The sequence below is a fragment of the Paroedura picta genome, chromosome 18 (assembly GCF_049243985.1).
Source record: "Paroedura picta isolate Pp20150507F chromosome 18, Ppicta_v3.0, whole genome shotgun sequence".
Classification (NCBI taxonomy): domain Eukaryota; kingdom Metazoa; phylum Chordata; class Lepidosauria; order Squamata; family Gekkonidae; genus Paroedura; species Paroedura picta.
In genome coordinates, this window is record NC_135386.1 from 3,499,269 (window position 1) to 3,512,696 (window position 13,428).

Below are 13,428 nucleotides of genomic sequence, written 5' to 3' on the forward strand. Positions count from 1 at the left end.
GTTTTTAAGAAGAGGGGTTAATTGCAGGCTGGCCCCCGGGGAAATTCATTTTGATATGAAAGCAATAATAATAATTTAAAAATCACAGATGAAGGATAGATGAGCTATCTCCTTGTACGAATAAAAGTGCTTTTGAGGAGGAAATCAGCTCATTATGTTTTTAACAGATCAAATCCAAGTCAAAACGCCACCAGAGCTATTATAACCGGTGGTGGTGGGGGGGGGGGGGGGACTAAAAACATTCATGGACAATTTGTTTTTTTAAAAATCGCTTGTTGGGGAGTAATTTAGAATTGTTCTGTCTCTTTCAAAGAGGAATCCAAGTTCAGACCTCTTTCAGAGCAGCGTTGCAAAATAGCAGTGTCAAATTTTGGTTCTCTTTACTAAAACGAATGGATCTAAGGACTTGGTACCTTCTGTTGACTTTAGAAGCCATCGTCCTGCCGTAAAGGTCATCTCCTAAAACTGGGGAAAAGCTCAACCATGTAAAATTAACCGTTAGTTGAAAGAACCCAAACTGTGGGCAGTGTCAGTTTTGGGAAAGTTTTTATTGTGCAATAAAAAAGAACTCAAGACGGAAGGGACAAGGTTAAGGGGAGTAGGAAAAATCAGATTCCGTGGTAAGTGGCTTCTTTGCTCCTCTGTGCACGCCAGCGAGGCTCTGTACAGACGCTCTCCTCCTGCCTTCCCGAGGTCTTCGTTCATTTGTCTTTTTCCTTCTGCTCTTTCTCTTTCTTTTCTCGTTCTGCTTTGGCTTCCTCCTCCTCGTGCTTCTTTATCAGCTCCTCCACTTCTTTTTGCTTCAGAACCCGGATGACCGTCTTGCCGTGCTCTCGCGTTAAGGTGGCGATTTCAACTGAAAGGGGAAAACTTGAATTTTAGGTGGGGCTGCAGTGGCAGGACAAAACTGGAGCCTGGAAGCACTGTTGACAAGCATTTTCCGGGGCATGGCTTTGAAGCTTTAACTCGAAGTCTACATTTTAGAATTAGTCAGCTCAAGGCCCTAAAGCAAGAACTGCTGGATCAGACCAGCAATCTATCTAGTCTAGCCTCCTGTTTCACGCTGGGACCAACGAGTTTCTCTGGGGGCCTTCCTAAGAACAGCAGAAGAGTCCTGCTGGGTCAGACCAATGACGGTCCATCTAGTCCAGCCTCCTGGCTCACACAGGGGCCAGCCAGTTCCTCTGTAGAGCAAACAAGAGGGCATAGCAGCCGAAGCCTCCCCCTGATTTTGCCTCCTGGCTCTGGGATTCAGAGATTTGGTGCCCCTGCACATGGAGGTTCCCTTTAATCACCACAGACAGTCCTCTTCTCCACAAAGCTGCCTTTTCCTTTTCAAGCCATCGCTGATTACGGCCCAGGGCCCCTCGTAAGTTGGCACGGCGCCCTGACCCTTTCCTAGGAGGTGTTATCACGGGCAACGACCGATTCGATTATCAACCACTATGATGAACATCAGCAAAACGGTTGGCTATAAGATCCACGCAGGCGAGGCTTGGTTATACCCTGCAAAAAGGCCCAAACCAACTGCAACCGTGGCCTAAGTTTTCGGAGGTGGAGGGAGGGGCGGGAGGGCGGGGAAAGGACGGCACTGCTTCGCTGACCTTTCTCTGCAGACAGCTTGCTGACATCCATGGTCTTATTGAGGACTTTGACTGCCAAAGCGAGCGCCGATTTCAAAGTCATGTCTCCTTCTTTGTAGTCCTGCTTCAACATCGACACCGCGGCCTGCGGGAGAAAAGAAACGGATGGGGCAATTTTCGCGCCTGCGTGCGGCCACAGAGGAGGCAAAGCGGCTCAGCTGAAGCGCCAACGAACGTACACAGAGCCAGGGCAGTGCGCGTCGGGATAAAGAGAAACGGCGGCAGCCCCGAGGCCAAGCGCAGAAAAGGAAGCCAATCAATCAATCAATCAATTTTATTTACGGTCATAGACCAGCCAGTAAAAAACATAAAACATAAAATTACAAATATAAAATCAATTATAAATGGGTGAAAACTGAGAAATAAGAACAATTGTATATGGATCCAGTATAAAAGCGCTAGGGAACAGGGTTGGTCCAGCTCTGCCTTATTTTTACAGAAAAGGAAACAAATGGAGCAAAAGGACGAAAATGTTTAATAGCCGTGGGCCGGTTCATTAGAGGGAATTCGCTGAAGTGGTATAAAATTGTCCCAAAGACAATTTCATAGAGCATGTACAGAGTGCAAAACGGCGTTACTACGTTGAAAACTGAACCAGCGCAATGTATTGAATAGATTTCTACGTTTTATATTATTACGGTCAATTCCCTCTGAAGAAGCCGCAGGCGAAATGCGTAGGGGTGCTCTATGATTAAAGGCAAGCACTAAAACAAATTTTTGGGGGAAATACAACTTTTGCCGTGCAGAAGTGAGACAGGCTAACTTACCGCGCTGTTGTTGCCGATGCACGTGGCTTTCCAGCCCCCGTAGTTCCCGCTCGGGTCGCTCTGATACAGCTGGAATCCATAATGCTTATCCCAGCCGATGTACAGCAACGAAACACCGAAGGGACGTTTGCCTGTTAAAGAAGAAGTTGTTGACAATTTAGATGAAGCAGCACGAATTGCAACGAATTCTGCCTTTGGGAAGGGGTGGGCTGGGGGGGAAGGCAGGACGAGGAAATGTCAAAATCCGTTTCTGCAAACTAGGGTTTAACGGGATGCTCTGTTCTACTGTTCCTTGAGATAAGCACTGAGTAAATCTCCTTCCAGTTTCTTTTCAAGATGTGTGGTATAAAGGAACGGGGTTTTAATGCGGTCTCTAGGCTGACGAGGAAGAGGGCGACGCTCAAGGGTGACTAGCTTGCAAGCCGTCTACGGTTTCCGAGAAAGCAGCTGACGTGGCGTATCCCCAGACTGATTTGGCCGCCGTATTTATTAAAAAATGTACCTTCCCTGAACACACCGGCTGTAAGAGTATCTGTTGTCAAACGCGGTTGTCAGCCAGAGCTGCATTTTGCAATTAACCCAAGTCTCCATCTATGCTAGGGGAAGGGGCTGTGGCTCAGGGGCAGAGCCTCTGCTTGGCAGGCAGAAGGTCCCAGGTTCAATCCCCGGCATCTCCAGTTAAAGGACCAGGCAGGAGGGGATGGGGAAGGCCTTGATCTGGGACCCTGGCTCAGTGGCAGAGCCTCTGCTTGGCAGGCAGAAGGTCCCAGGTTCAATCCCCGGCATCTCCAGTTAAAGGACCAGGCAGGAGAGGATGGGAAAGGCCTTGACCTGGAAGCAAAGCCCTCCTGTGCTGGATGTGAATTATCTGTTATGCTGAATGGCATGAACTCTTCATGACAGCTTTTGACATTTAAGGGGGAGGAAAAGAACACACTCGCCTACCTCCAAACTGCGTGTAAGCCTGCTTGATATCACACAGGGCGGTGACCAGCTGCTCACAAGGGATCGGCTCCTGGTACTGCAACAGATACCTGAATGGCGTTTAGGAATATTCCGAATCAGATAAAAGGAATAATAACAACCACAACGAGCACAACAAACTGCTCTTCCCTGGAGCCCAGAACGGCCAAGCTGCACACGCCTCTTCCTTTTTCCGTCTTCCTCTGCGGGGTCTGCCTTAGGGAGAGTCACTGGCAGGACAACTGCTATGAGATATAGACATTTGGAGGCCTAAGGAGTCCTGCTAATTCCACAGCTGCCCTCAAAGTCCTTCGAGCTTCTGAAAGCCCTTTTAAAGGCTGAGCCGGAACAAGCCCGCTAATTTGAGTTTCATGTTTTCACAGGATTTAAAGAAAAAGCTTTTCCCTGTTTGCCTTGACACCTCTCCTGAAGCCTGCCTTGAATTTCCTGCAGATCTGGGTCAGCCGGTCCCTAGAGCTGGCACCACCAGGAAGAAGAGGGCGCAAAGCCCCGTGACTAGTCCCAAACCCTCATCAAAGGCTAAGCCCCCTCCTCAGATTCCAGCTCAGAAAAGCTCTCCAGACGTGCTGGCCAGCCGTGAGTTCATCGAATGAAACAGATCCAAAAACTGAGACCGTTTCTCTCTATTTTTCAACACCCACCAGAGAATCAGCCCAAGGGCTTCAATTCACACTAGAGAATCCCCGTCTCCGTTTGCCCCTTCAGAACGAAATGAAATTCGCCAGCCTGTTTGGAAGGAGCTTTCCGTGCCCACTGGGGAATGGTCCGCGTTTGCCCTTTCACCTTGTGCCCCGGGCTCCCTGCTTCAATTTCAGTTCCAGGGGGCGGCCATATTGGTCCGCAGCACTTGCCCCCCCCCCCCTTCACTCCCCGGCATTGCATCGGCCCAGTGCTTCACTCCCCGGCATTGCATCGGCCCAGCTCCTACCTTTGCGCGATCAGCCTCAACTCGTTGGTCAGCACGTTGGCGTCCGAAGTTATGCCGGCCACGCTGCAAGCCATGTCCCTGAAAGACACAAGCACAGGGTGGGATTAGACTTAGCTTTATGGCACCCTTCTGCCCAGCAGAGGTGCCCTTCCCTTAATCCTAAAACAGAAGGCACAGAAGCAGCCGTGCCAAATATCTAATGCACTGGAGTGCTCAGAATTATACACTGCATGTGTGCCTGCACCAAAAGCTTTCAGGATGGAGCATAAGTTCCTAAACCATTGGGGGGGGGGTGAGTGGGAGTACAAAAGATTATCAGAAGGCGGAGATCATAGATATGAAATTCCCGACTGATGCCTTCCGAAAGGAGGCAGCAGACCCCCTAAGAGGGTTTGGAAAAATGACGGGAGGCACAAAATTGAGAGATTTGCAGACGCTCTGCCTTTCTGCACCGGAATAAATCCAGTCCAAATTATCCGCGGCTGTTTGACGCGGTATCAGTCTTGGCATGAAAGGAAATGACTCTGAAGGCAGATCTCAGATTATGACGGCGTCTCTCCCTCATATTTTCGCCCCCGTCCTTTCCATCCCTTTCATCTCTGGAGCATCTTATGCCTCTTCCGATACAAACATGGAATGAAACCAACAGCAGGAACACAGCCAAAAATCCACCTGCAAAGTCAGCCGAAAGAAACAACCATCTGTCAAACGGAGAAAGAGCTTACCGTTCAAAAGAGAGTCTGAACGTCTTTAAGAGGGCCTTTGCAGATGTCGATGGAAAACTTGCAGAGAGGAAACCTAACAAACTTCCCTTAGCTGGCAGTGCCAGAATTGTGGCTCGACTAGAACTGAAGAATTTGGGGGGGGGGGGATTGGAGGGGTGACTTTCCACGGAGGTTCCACGGACTTTCCACCTGCCGCTTGTGCAGGCCATCTTATTTAAGAAGGTGTCACTGTACCCTGCTTTTCATTACCCAAATGAGTCTCAAAGCAGCTTACAATCTTTTTCACTCTACAACAGACACCCTGCGAGGTAGGCGGGGCTGAGGGAGCTCTGAGAGAACTGTGACTGGCCCAAGGTCACCCGGCTGGCTGCATGTGGAGGAGAATCAAGCCAGTTCTCCTGATTAGAGGCTGCCGCTCTTCACCACCACTCCAAGTTGGGCTCTCTGTGACTGGGGGAATGTAGATTAGACATTCTAATACGGATGAAGCTGGAAAGATACTTGGGATACTTGAGCTGAGCACACTGCAAGAAGATGAAACACGAGGCAGAAAAAGGAGGAAGAAATGAATGCCCTTCCTCTGATTCTCAAATCACCACTGGCCCCTAGAAATTCAACGGGAAACAGAAAGGCCTTCTTCTGCTGTGTTTGCTTTCTGGGAAAGAGTTCCGGATCCCCTTAACGGCCTTTACGAAAATGCTTCTCTTGCTGAATTCAAGACGGATGCAAGACATCCGCTGTTCCACCTGGGGGGAAAGCGTAATCGAAGGAGTGGGTCTCGGAAACGAAAGAACAAGGGCAGATATAAATAACAGCAATGTTACATCGGAGGCGGACGCATCACTCTGTCGACCTCTGACAAGAACAGGGCTTTCCAGAAGTCACTGAAAGCGGAATATTGAGCAAGGAAGCATTAAAAATAATTCTGGAGATTGTACCAAGAAGGCGAGTGCAGAAGATTTTTGGCTGGTGCCCCTATCCGTAGAAATTCCCCCCGGTATATTTGGCAGCGTCCACCGTGTCACGTCGGCAGGACACACAAAACAAACTCACACCAGGGCAACACATTCAGGGGGGTTGTTGCGTTGAAGCAGCAGAGCAAAATCAGAGTCCAGGGGCACCTGGAAGACCAACTGAGATCTATTCGGCCTGCAAACAAAAGCTTATACCCGGAATCCGATTTGTCTCCCAGGTGCCCCTGGACTCACACCATAATCACACCATAATGAAATCTGAAATCAAGAGAACGACACAGAGCAAAAGCCACACAAGAACCGAAAAAAAACAACCTCCGTTCAAAGGCTTAGGAAGAGCCAAGGGAAGTCATAACTGGGGCTTAAAGGGATGGCGTGAATCAGGCACTTAAACCGGCGCTAAGGTCCCGGCCTTACTCGTTGAGTTTGTATATCTTCTCAGAGAAAAAGACCTCGTCCAGAAGTTTGTGGATGTTGCGCCGTTCCGCGGCCAGCAGTACCCCGTTGTTGGCGAGTATCCCGAGGCAGGTGCCCGCGTGCCCGATGGCCTCCATGGCATACTCCACCTGATAGAGGCGGCCTATCGGAAAGGGAGGGGAAGAATAGTCAATCTTTTTTACTTCTGTGCCGCTGAGCTTGCCGGAATCAACAATCTTCCAGTGCTCTCCTGGGAGTTGAGGGTTTGGAAGTGTTCCAGAGAGACCAGCCCACTACAGAGGGAAGGAAGGGCACTGGCTTTGGGAATGAACATTGCAGAGCTATTTCTGTATACCCCACTTCCCAAAGGAGCGGCTTCCGATCGCCTTCCCCTCCCTCTCCCCACAAAGGGGAGCAATGAAGCTTTGGAAATGTCAACCTGTCCCCGAATTTCTTTCCTTGCTGTGCCCCTGAAATTACCTTCTGGGGAGAAGATGGTCGTTCTGGAATCATATCTTCGGGACTGCGGGGAAGAATTTAAATATTAGAAAGTATTTTTTCTGATGGCGAGGAGATGTTCTATATGAAACAGGCTGCCCTTGGAGGGTGGTGGAGTCCCCTTCGTTGGAAGTTTTCAGGAGAAGACTGGTTTTCACATTAGTCAATTCAGTCATGATGTTTAAGTGTAAATGAACTTTTAATAATGATTGCATCTGTATTAATTGCTGTAATAGTATCCGATTACGTTGGGAACCCCGCCGAAACCCTGGTTGAGAAAGCCTGGCCCAGATGCGTACAAGAACAGCCCACTTTGACAGTCTTTCCAATAACCTGGGAGTCCAGGTGCATAAAAGGATCGACAATACTTATTTTGCATTGCCTGGGACATCTGACCTCGTGCATTTCGCCTATTATATTAGCCTGGTTTTCCGGATAGCTTGACGTGCAGCCCTAAAAATAAACCTCTCTCCGATTGGAACAGCCCCACCCCTTGCATAACTGAATGCTTACAAAACTCAGACAGAGAGCCCTGATATTACAGTTTTATCAGAGCTGTGGAGAGCCCAAGGTCACCCAGCCAAGATGGCTTGCTGATAGCCGTGGAAATAAATATAAAAAAATAGAAGAATAATAATATACTCACCATGTTGCTTGTAGGCTACGCTCTGCTGTAAGAATTAAAATAAAACAAAGCGCAGTTACATTTTACCCTACGGCATCTCACAAACGGCTGTCCGGTTTTTATTTTCTGATTGCCAACATTCATGGCTGCAGAAACACCGGTGGTAAAAGGAAGAGAGCTTTTAATGGTTGAATAACCCCATATATGCATCATCCCAGACCTTGAAACTGTGCATCCCAAGATGACAAGCATGGAAATTGGCGATGCTTACACAATTGTGAAAAAGCCACTTGATATAATACAGAGTCACTCCATTCCAGTTTCCCAATCCCAAAACGTCCCAGTAAGCTCCAGAACGGTGTTCAGGCCGATACTTAGCTGCAGTTCTCACAAAAAGCTGTCATTCAACTATGCAGAGGTTACAACACCCTAAATGCCACTATGAGGATTTGGAAGGGAAAATATCCTTATGCGCAAGTCTGTGGGATCATTTCCCCCCTAGCAATAAGGAGACCAGACTTTGGAGAAAGACAGAAACAGCTTTAGAAGAACAGCCTCCATTTCAGAATGCGAAAGCCTGATGTGAATCCCATAATTTAGACGGGTACATTTGATTCACAGGGTGCATCTGATACTGGGAAAGAGAAAGCGAAAACAGAAAGAGACACACAGATGAAAATGGGGTTGAGAATGCCTGATTCAGAGGCTCACAGTCCCTGTTTACTTTCTAATCCCCTAGAGCAACCAAAGCAGCACCTGTTGGGCTCCTGCCTGGGAAAGTGCGCAGGAGTTCAGCTTGAGAAGAAATACTAGACATTCTCATGAGTCAGCCTATCATGATTTCGATGATGACCGCATCCACGGTCTTTAGAGCACCCAAAGCAGCACCTGTTGCATTCCTGCCTGCCTGCCAGGCAAAGAGCACAGGAGAATTCACCTTGGGGAAGAAACCTTTCCCAAGTCGGTCTGTTATGATTGAAGCGGTCCTCGTTCCCTATCTTTATTCCCCTAGAGCACCCAAGGCAACCCCTGTTGGGCTCCTGCCTGGGAAAGAGCACCGGAGATCATCTATACTATGCATTTTCCCAAAGTCAGTCTATTATGACTCAGATGACCACATCCCCTGTCCATCGTCTTTAGAGCACCCAAAGCAGCACCTGTTGAGCTCCTGCCTGCCAGAGTCCAACTTGGGTAGAAGCACCAGTAGAAGCAGGTGGAAGTCCCCCCAGAGCACCACCAGTTGGGCTCCCACCTGCCTGCCAGGCCAAGAGCCCAGGAGAGTCCAACTGAGCTAGAAGCACCAGTAGAAGTAAGTAGGTAGAAGTCCCCCCAGGGCAGCACCGGTTGGGCTCCCGCCTGCCTGCCTAAGTACCCAGGAGGAGGATGCCGAGTCATCCCCGCCTTGGCTCGGGCGCAGGGAAGGGGGGAGAGGGGCCTGCGACCCCCACGGAGGGGAGGGAGGGGGAGACAGACCACGGACGCCCCCTCCCCTCGTATCCCCCTCCCCCCACCCCGAGGGTCGACCCGACGAACGACAGACCGACCGACCGACCGACCTGCCTCCCGCCTCCGTCCGCCGGCTTCCAAAATGGCCGCCGCGCCTGCGCCCTCGCCTCGACGCGGAGCCGCTCCGCCCTCAGCCTCTATGGCGCGAGCTGGCGCCCCCCTCCCTCCGCGGCGTTTGTAGAAGCCACTTCCGCTTTAGACCGGAAGTCATGGGCCGCTTTAGGGTTCCCTCCGTCCCGCTTGTCTCTATGGTCCAGGGGGGACAGTTCTGGAACTACCTGTGCTGTCCAGATTAATTTTTTTATTGGGGGGGGGGCTATGTTGAATTTTTGCATGCAAGCTTGTGAAATGTATGTGCTTGTTGCTTAGGACTGCTCGATTGCAGTCCACAAATCAATTTTTTTTTTTGCCATACAGATCTATTATTATTTTTGCAATTTTGGAGGCGGTCGTACAAAATTTTTCACTAGTAGTACAAAAAATTGTAGGCAGGGCTTGGAGATGTCCTGGAATTATGACGGAGCTCCAGATTTAGCAGCGGCTGAACTTGGATGCTTATCTTGGATGCTTTAGGCCGATCCTGCATTGAACGGGGGTGGGACTAGATGGCCTCTATGGCACCTTCTAAGCCTGTGGTTCTAATCTAAGATGATGAGATCAGGTGCCCTGCAGGAAAGAATGGCTTCGGAGGATGGTGGCTATGGAATTATAACCCACTTAGGCCACTTCCCAGGCTCCACACATCTATATTTCCCCCAAATCCTCATGCCTTCTGTAAATTCTGCCTCTTGAGTCCTTCCATCCCCACCCCTCCTTCCCTAAAAAATAAATTCCAGATTCTGGAGTCTGGAAGCCGGATGAACTGTATGAATGGAACTTACAAATTAGCATTATTTATTCAGCATTTAAATGGGGCATCGTTTCCCAATATTCAATACACAATCAAAAATTATCGTCATTATTCTTGAGCCCGAGCACTACATTATCCGAGATCTGCAGGCGTATCTTTCGGCCGTCTCAAACCAGATCTTCTCCACGGCTTCCTGGCCCATCTCACAGAGCTTGGCTAAATGTTTCCACCCTGTCTTGGCCGTGATCATCAAGTACTCTTCGTTCTCCGGGTGCAACCGCACGGAATGCGCGGCCATCACAAGCGACTGCGTGAACCTCCCGCTCACCAGGAGAAAGAGGGCGTCTCGCTCCTCGGGGGTCAAGGGGACCACACTTTCGAATCCTGCCAGGACGTGCCCGCCCACCCTGAGCGGATCCTGGCTCTCAATCATCATATACATGATGGTTATTGCAACCTCAAAGACGTAGTAGCCGTAGCTCATGTCGCTGAAGTCCAAAATCCCTGACACGCTGTAGCGCGGACTTTCAGAATCTGTCTTCAATAAGATATTGTGGTCGTTGAGGTCCCCGTGGTTGATACCTAAATACAAAATGACTGTGTCTAGAAAGAGCAGAGAAGGGAGATTCCTAACTCTTGGTCTGCAGTCATTCAGTCTGTTTTGTTGGCAGTCGATCGGGGCGAAGCACCCTTGAGGAGCAGGAAGTCTCCCAATGAGGCAATCAGGACACTGGGGGGAATTATTCGAAAAGCATCAAGAAAGTTCCTGATCCACTATGCTAAGTACACCTGTCCTCCGATGCCCCCTGCAGGACACTCTTCATATTCTGTTCAATCATGCCCACTGCATCAAGCAAAGGAAAAAGCACTTCTAGAATGCTTACACAGCACAGTTGTCAATACTCACAGGGCTGGAATTCACTTAGCTTCGGCAGTATTTTCCGTTTGAATTGCTGAATAACCCACTTCACCACCTCAAGATCTCTGTTTTGGTTCAGAGCTGGCAGGTACTGCTCCAGGAGTGGGACGTTAGCCAGGTTCCATATGAAGTTCCCTCGATGCAGATGTTTTAGTAAAGGATGCTGGAATCTCTGCAGGGGAAACAGACCAATGCCCCCCCCCCAGTTGTATTTTCACAGCTTGTTCTACCTCACAAGATCGTTGTGAGGGTAAAACAGAGGAGGGGGATCCCTGTCGTCTGGAGAGGAGCTGCCATGCCAAGGTTTCCCAGGTCCCTCCTGGAGGCTGGCATCCCTACCTCAGCCTCAGCAATTCTAAGCCTCACCTCAGCAAGTGTTTTATCCAGCTTGGCAGCCAGCTGTCCGATCTCATACAGAATGGGAGGACTCACAGGAAGAGTGGCCACCGTCTCGCCCGGCAGATAGGTCAAGAGCCTCACCAAGTAGCCCCTAGGGGCTGAGCCAATGTCTAAAAGGCAACAAGAGGGGCGTACGTCACATGTTGGAAGGAAGGAACGGCCTTCCTCTGGGGTACAGGATTCTTATTTGGAAAATACTTCTTGCTGCAGCTTCATAGATTTGACTTCCAGAAAGTCCCCCCCCCCCAAAAAAAAAATCTCACTGGTCTGTAAGGGAATATGGGACTCGTCGGCAGAGTTCAAATATGCAAGAGAGCAGAGCACCGGCACCTCAAAACACTTTTGAGTCTCTTACCTATCGATTCGAGAAACATCAGCTCGCCCTTTTGGGTGACCCGTGGTGTGGCCACGGGGAATCCTTCCTCACTCAGAAACCCCATGATCTTCGTCTGGATCTCGACGAGGCTGGGGTTCTGGCTGTCTTCGCAGTTCAGGATTTTAAGGACGTACTCCTCCCCGTTGTCCGTATTCCCCGCCCCGCGAGCGACACGCAGGTAGAAGTTTTGATCGTCGTAGCTGGGAAGCGGTCTGATCTCGCACACGTGCAAGCCGTACTCCCGCCTGACCAAGGCGCTGGCCTGTGTTTCGTTGAAGGCTGGCTTATTCCATTTGGGGAGAGCTGGACTGGTCTGGGATGACATCGTACCTCTAGAGACAGGCAAAAGGGAGAGGGAAGGGCACGTGTGAACAAAGGAAGCTGTCTGAAATTGACTCTAGATTGTCAGTATTGTCTACTCAGGTCGGCAGCCTCTCCAGAGTCCCAGATCAAGGCCTTTCCCATCCCTTCCTTTTAACTGGATCAGCCAGGGATCGAACCTGGGACCTTCTGCCTACCAAGCAGAGACCCTCCTACTGAACCACAGACTTCCCTAAAGGAAGCTGCCTTTTGCTGAACCAGATCAAGAAGTATTGCCTACTCAGAATGGCAGCTGCTCTCCAGGGTCTTTCCCATCCCCTCCTGCCTGGAGAAGCCCAGGGGCACCGACCCAGCCCCTCCCTGAAGTGCACGTCACAGAGCGACAGCAGAGAAAATTAAAACCCCGGAGAGACGAAGACGGTTCAAAAGAGGGCACGGGTGTCAATCTGGCAATTTCATTTTAAAAATATGTTGATGCCAGCGTTCAAAACCACCTTACCTGGGCAAACGGGGAGCTCGGAGCCGGTGTGTTGTTCTCAAGTCACGAAATTGCCCAGATCCATCAAGGCAAGGACTGCAAGTGGTTAAACGCCTCCTTCAGGCTGAACGGAATCAAAGTGGAAAAGGGCAAAGTCCCACGAGGACATAAACCGGCGGTGCAAACAGCACATGCCTACGGCTTGGACCCTCCAGCTGGCATGCTCATCTCTGCAGAAGGCGCCAAGCGAAGACAGCTCTACGGAAAGCCTCAATGCTGTCTGTGCCTGCCTTCTTTACCCAATCAGAGCGGGAAGTACAAAAAATCCCCAGCTGTTGCCTGTAAGGAAGCTTCCCATTGGCTACGATTCTCTGGTGTCAATTCCTAGGACTTCCGCCTATTGGCTGGGATTCTCTGGTGTCAATTTCCTAGGATTTCCGCCCCGCGAGCGGCTGCAGACGGAAAACAATTCTGGGGCACGTTTCCCTGGAAAGAGCGCTGGGAGAGGGAAGATCGAACCACCCAGATCAAGGACTTAATATCTGAGCTTCCCACTCTGAGTCAAATTAGAACTGCTAAGGGACGCCAAGCTCCAGGGAGGACCTGATATTGCAGCTCATCTTCAGATTACAGAGATCAGTTCCGCTGGAGAACGTGGGTGCTTTGGGAGGGGGTCTCTGGGGCCTTGGACCCCACTGATAGGGAGACCAGCCTCCAGGTGGGACCTGGGGATCCCTTGGTATGACTGCTCATCCCCAGGTAAGAGAGATCAGTTCCCCTGGAGAAAATGGCTGCTTGGGAGGGGGGATTCTGTGGAAATTACGCCCACTTGATAGCTGCCAGAAAAGTGACCAGTAAGAACCACGGTGCCTCCCAGGGACCATGCTGGGGACCCAGGGTTGAGATATATTCCTGTCTACACCCTCAGTGGATCACCAGACCACCCCTACCCCCTTCCAGAGCAACTGCTACGGCCGTTATCGATACAGCCTTAAAAAAGAAGAAGAAAGTTTTACAT

The 13,428-nt window shown here is 50.2% G+C and overlaps 2 protein-coding genes across 3 annotated transcripts; both read right to left on the minus strand.

The window, feature by feature from the left end:
* Window positions 1-529: 529 nt before the first annotated feature.
* On the minus strand, window positions 530-9,225 carry PSMA4 (proteasome 20S subunit alpha 4). Its single transcript, XM_077317263.1, has 9 exons — window positions 9,118-9,225; window positions 7,583-7,607; window positions 6,919-6,961; window positions 6,439-6,601; window positions 4,323-4,400; window positions 3,356-3,444; window positions 2,411-2,541; window positions 1,605-1,728; window positions 530-856 (listed from the first exon to the last, which is right to left on the minus strand). Exons 2-9 carry the CDS (start codon window positions 7,583-7,585, stop codon window positions 702-704), a joined length of 786 nt encoding a protein of 261 aa, XP_077173378.1. The 5' UTR covers window positions 7,586-7,607; window positions 9,118-9,225; the 3' UTR covers window positions 530-701.
* Window positions 9,226-9,940: 715 nt separating this feature from the next.
* On the minus strand, window positions 9,941-12,694 carry HYKK (hydroxylysine kinase). 2 transcript variants are annotated; one of them, XM_077317261.1, is made up of 5 exons: window positions 12,432-12,694; window positions 11,591-11,943; window positions 11,203-11,345; window positions 10,825-11,008; window positions 9,941-10,520 (listed from the first exon to the last, which is right to left on the minus strand). In XM_077317261.1, exons 2-5 carry the CDS (start codon window positions 11,934-11,936, stop codon window positions 10,045-10,047), a joined length of 1,149 nt encoding a protein of 382 aa, XP_077173376.1. In that variant the 5' UTR covers window positions 11,937-11,943; window positions 12,432-12,694; the 3' UTR covers window positions 9,941-10,044. The 2 variants fall into 2 exon arrangements, with proteins under 2 accessions (XP_077173376.1, XP_077173377.1); XM_077317262.1 differs by having other exon boundaries at window positions 9,941-10,499; window positions 12,432-12,688.
* Window positions 12,695-13,428: the final 734 nt, after the last annotated feature.

What these genes read in the sequence shown, in the direction of transcription:
- PSMA4 (XM_077317263.1), bottom strand. An exon ending in GCATCGGCAACAACAGCGCG is followed by an intron (nt 1,729 to 2,410) that starts GTAAGTTAGCCT and finishes TTTCTCCCGCAG; the next exon opens with GCCGCGGTGTCGATGTTGAA. An exon ending in CAAGCTGTCTGCAGAGAAAG is followed by an intron (nt 857 to 1,604) that starts GTCAGCGAAGCA and finishes TTCCCCTTTCAG; the next exon opens with TTGAAATCGCCACCTTAACG.
- HYKK (XM_077317261.1), bottom strand. Translation starts at nt 11,936, where the DNA reads ATGTCATCCCAGACCAGTCCAGCTCTCCCCAAATGGAATAAGCCAGCC. An exon ending in GATGTTTCTCGAATCGATAG is followed by an intron (nt 11,346 to 11,590) that starts GTAAGAGACTCA and finishes GTTGCCTTTTAG; the next exon opens with ACATTGGCTCAGCCCCTAGG. An exon ending in TGGATAAAACACTTGCTGAG is followed by an intron (nt 11,009 to 11,202) that starts GTGAGGCTTAGA and finishes TTTCCCCTGCAG; the next exon opens with AGATTCCAGCATCCTTTACT.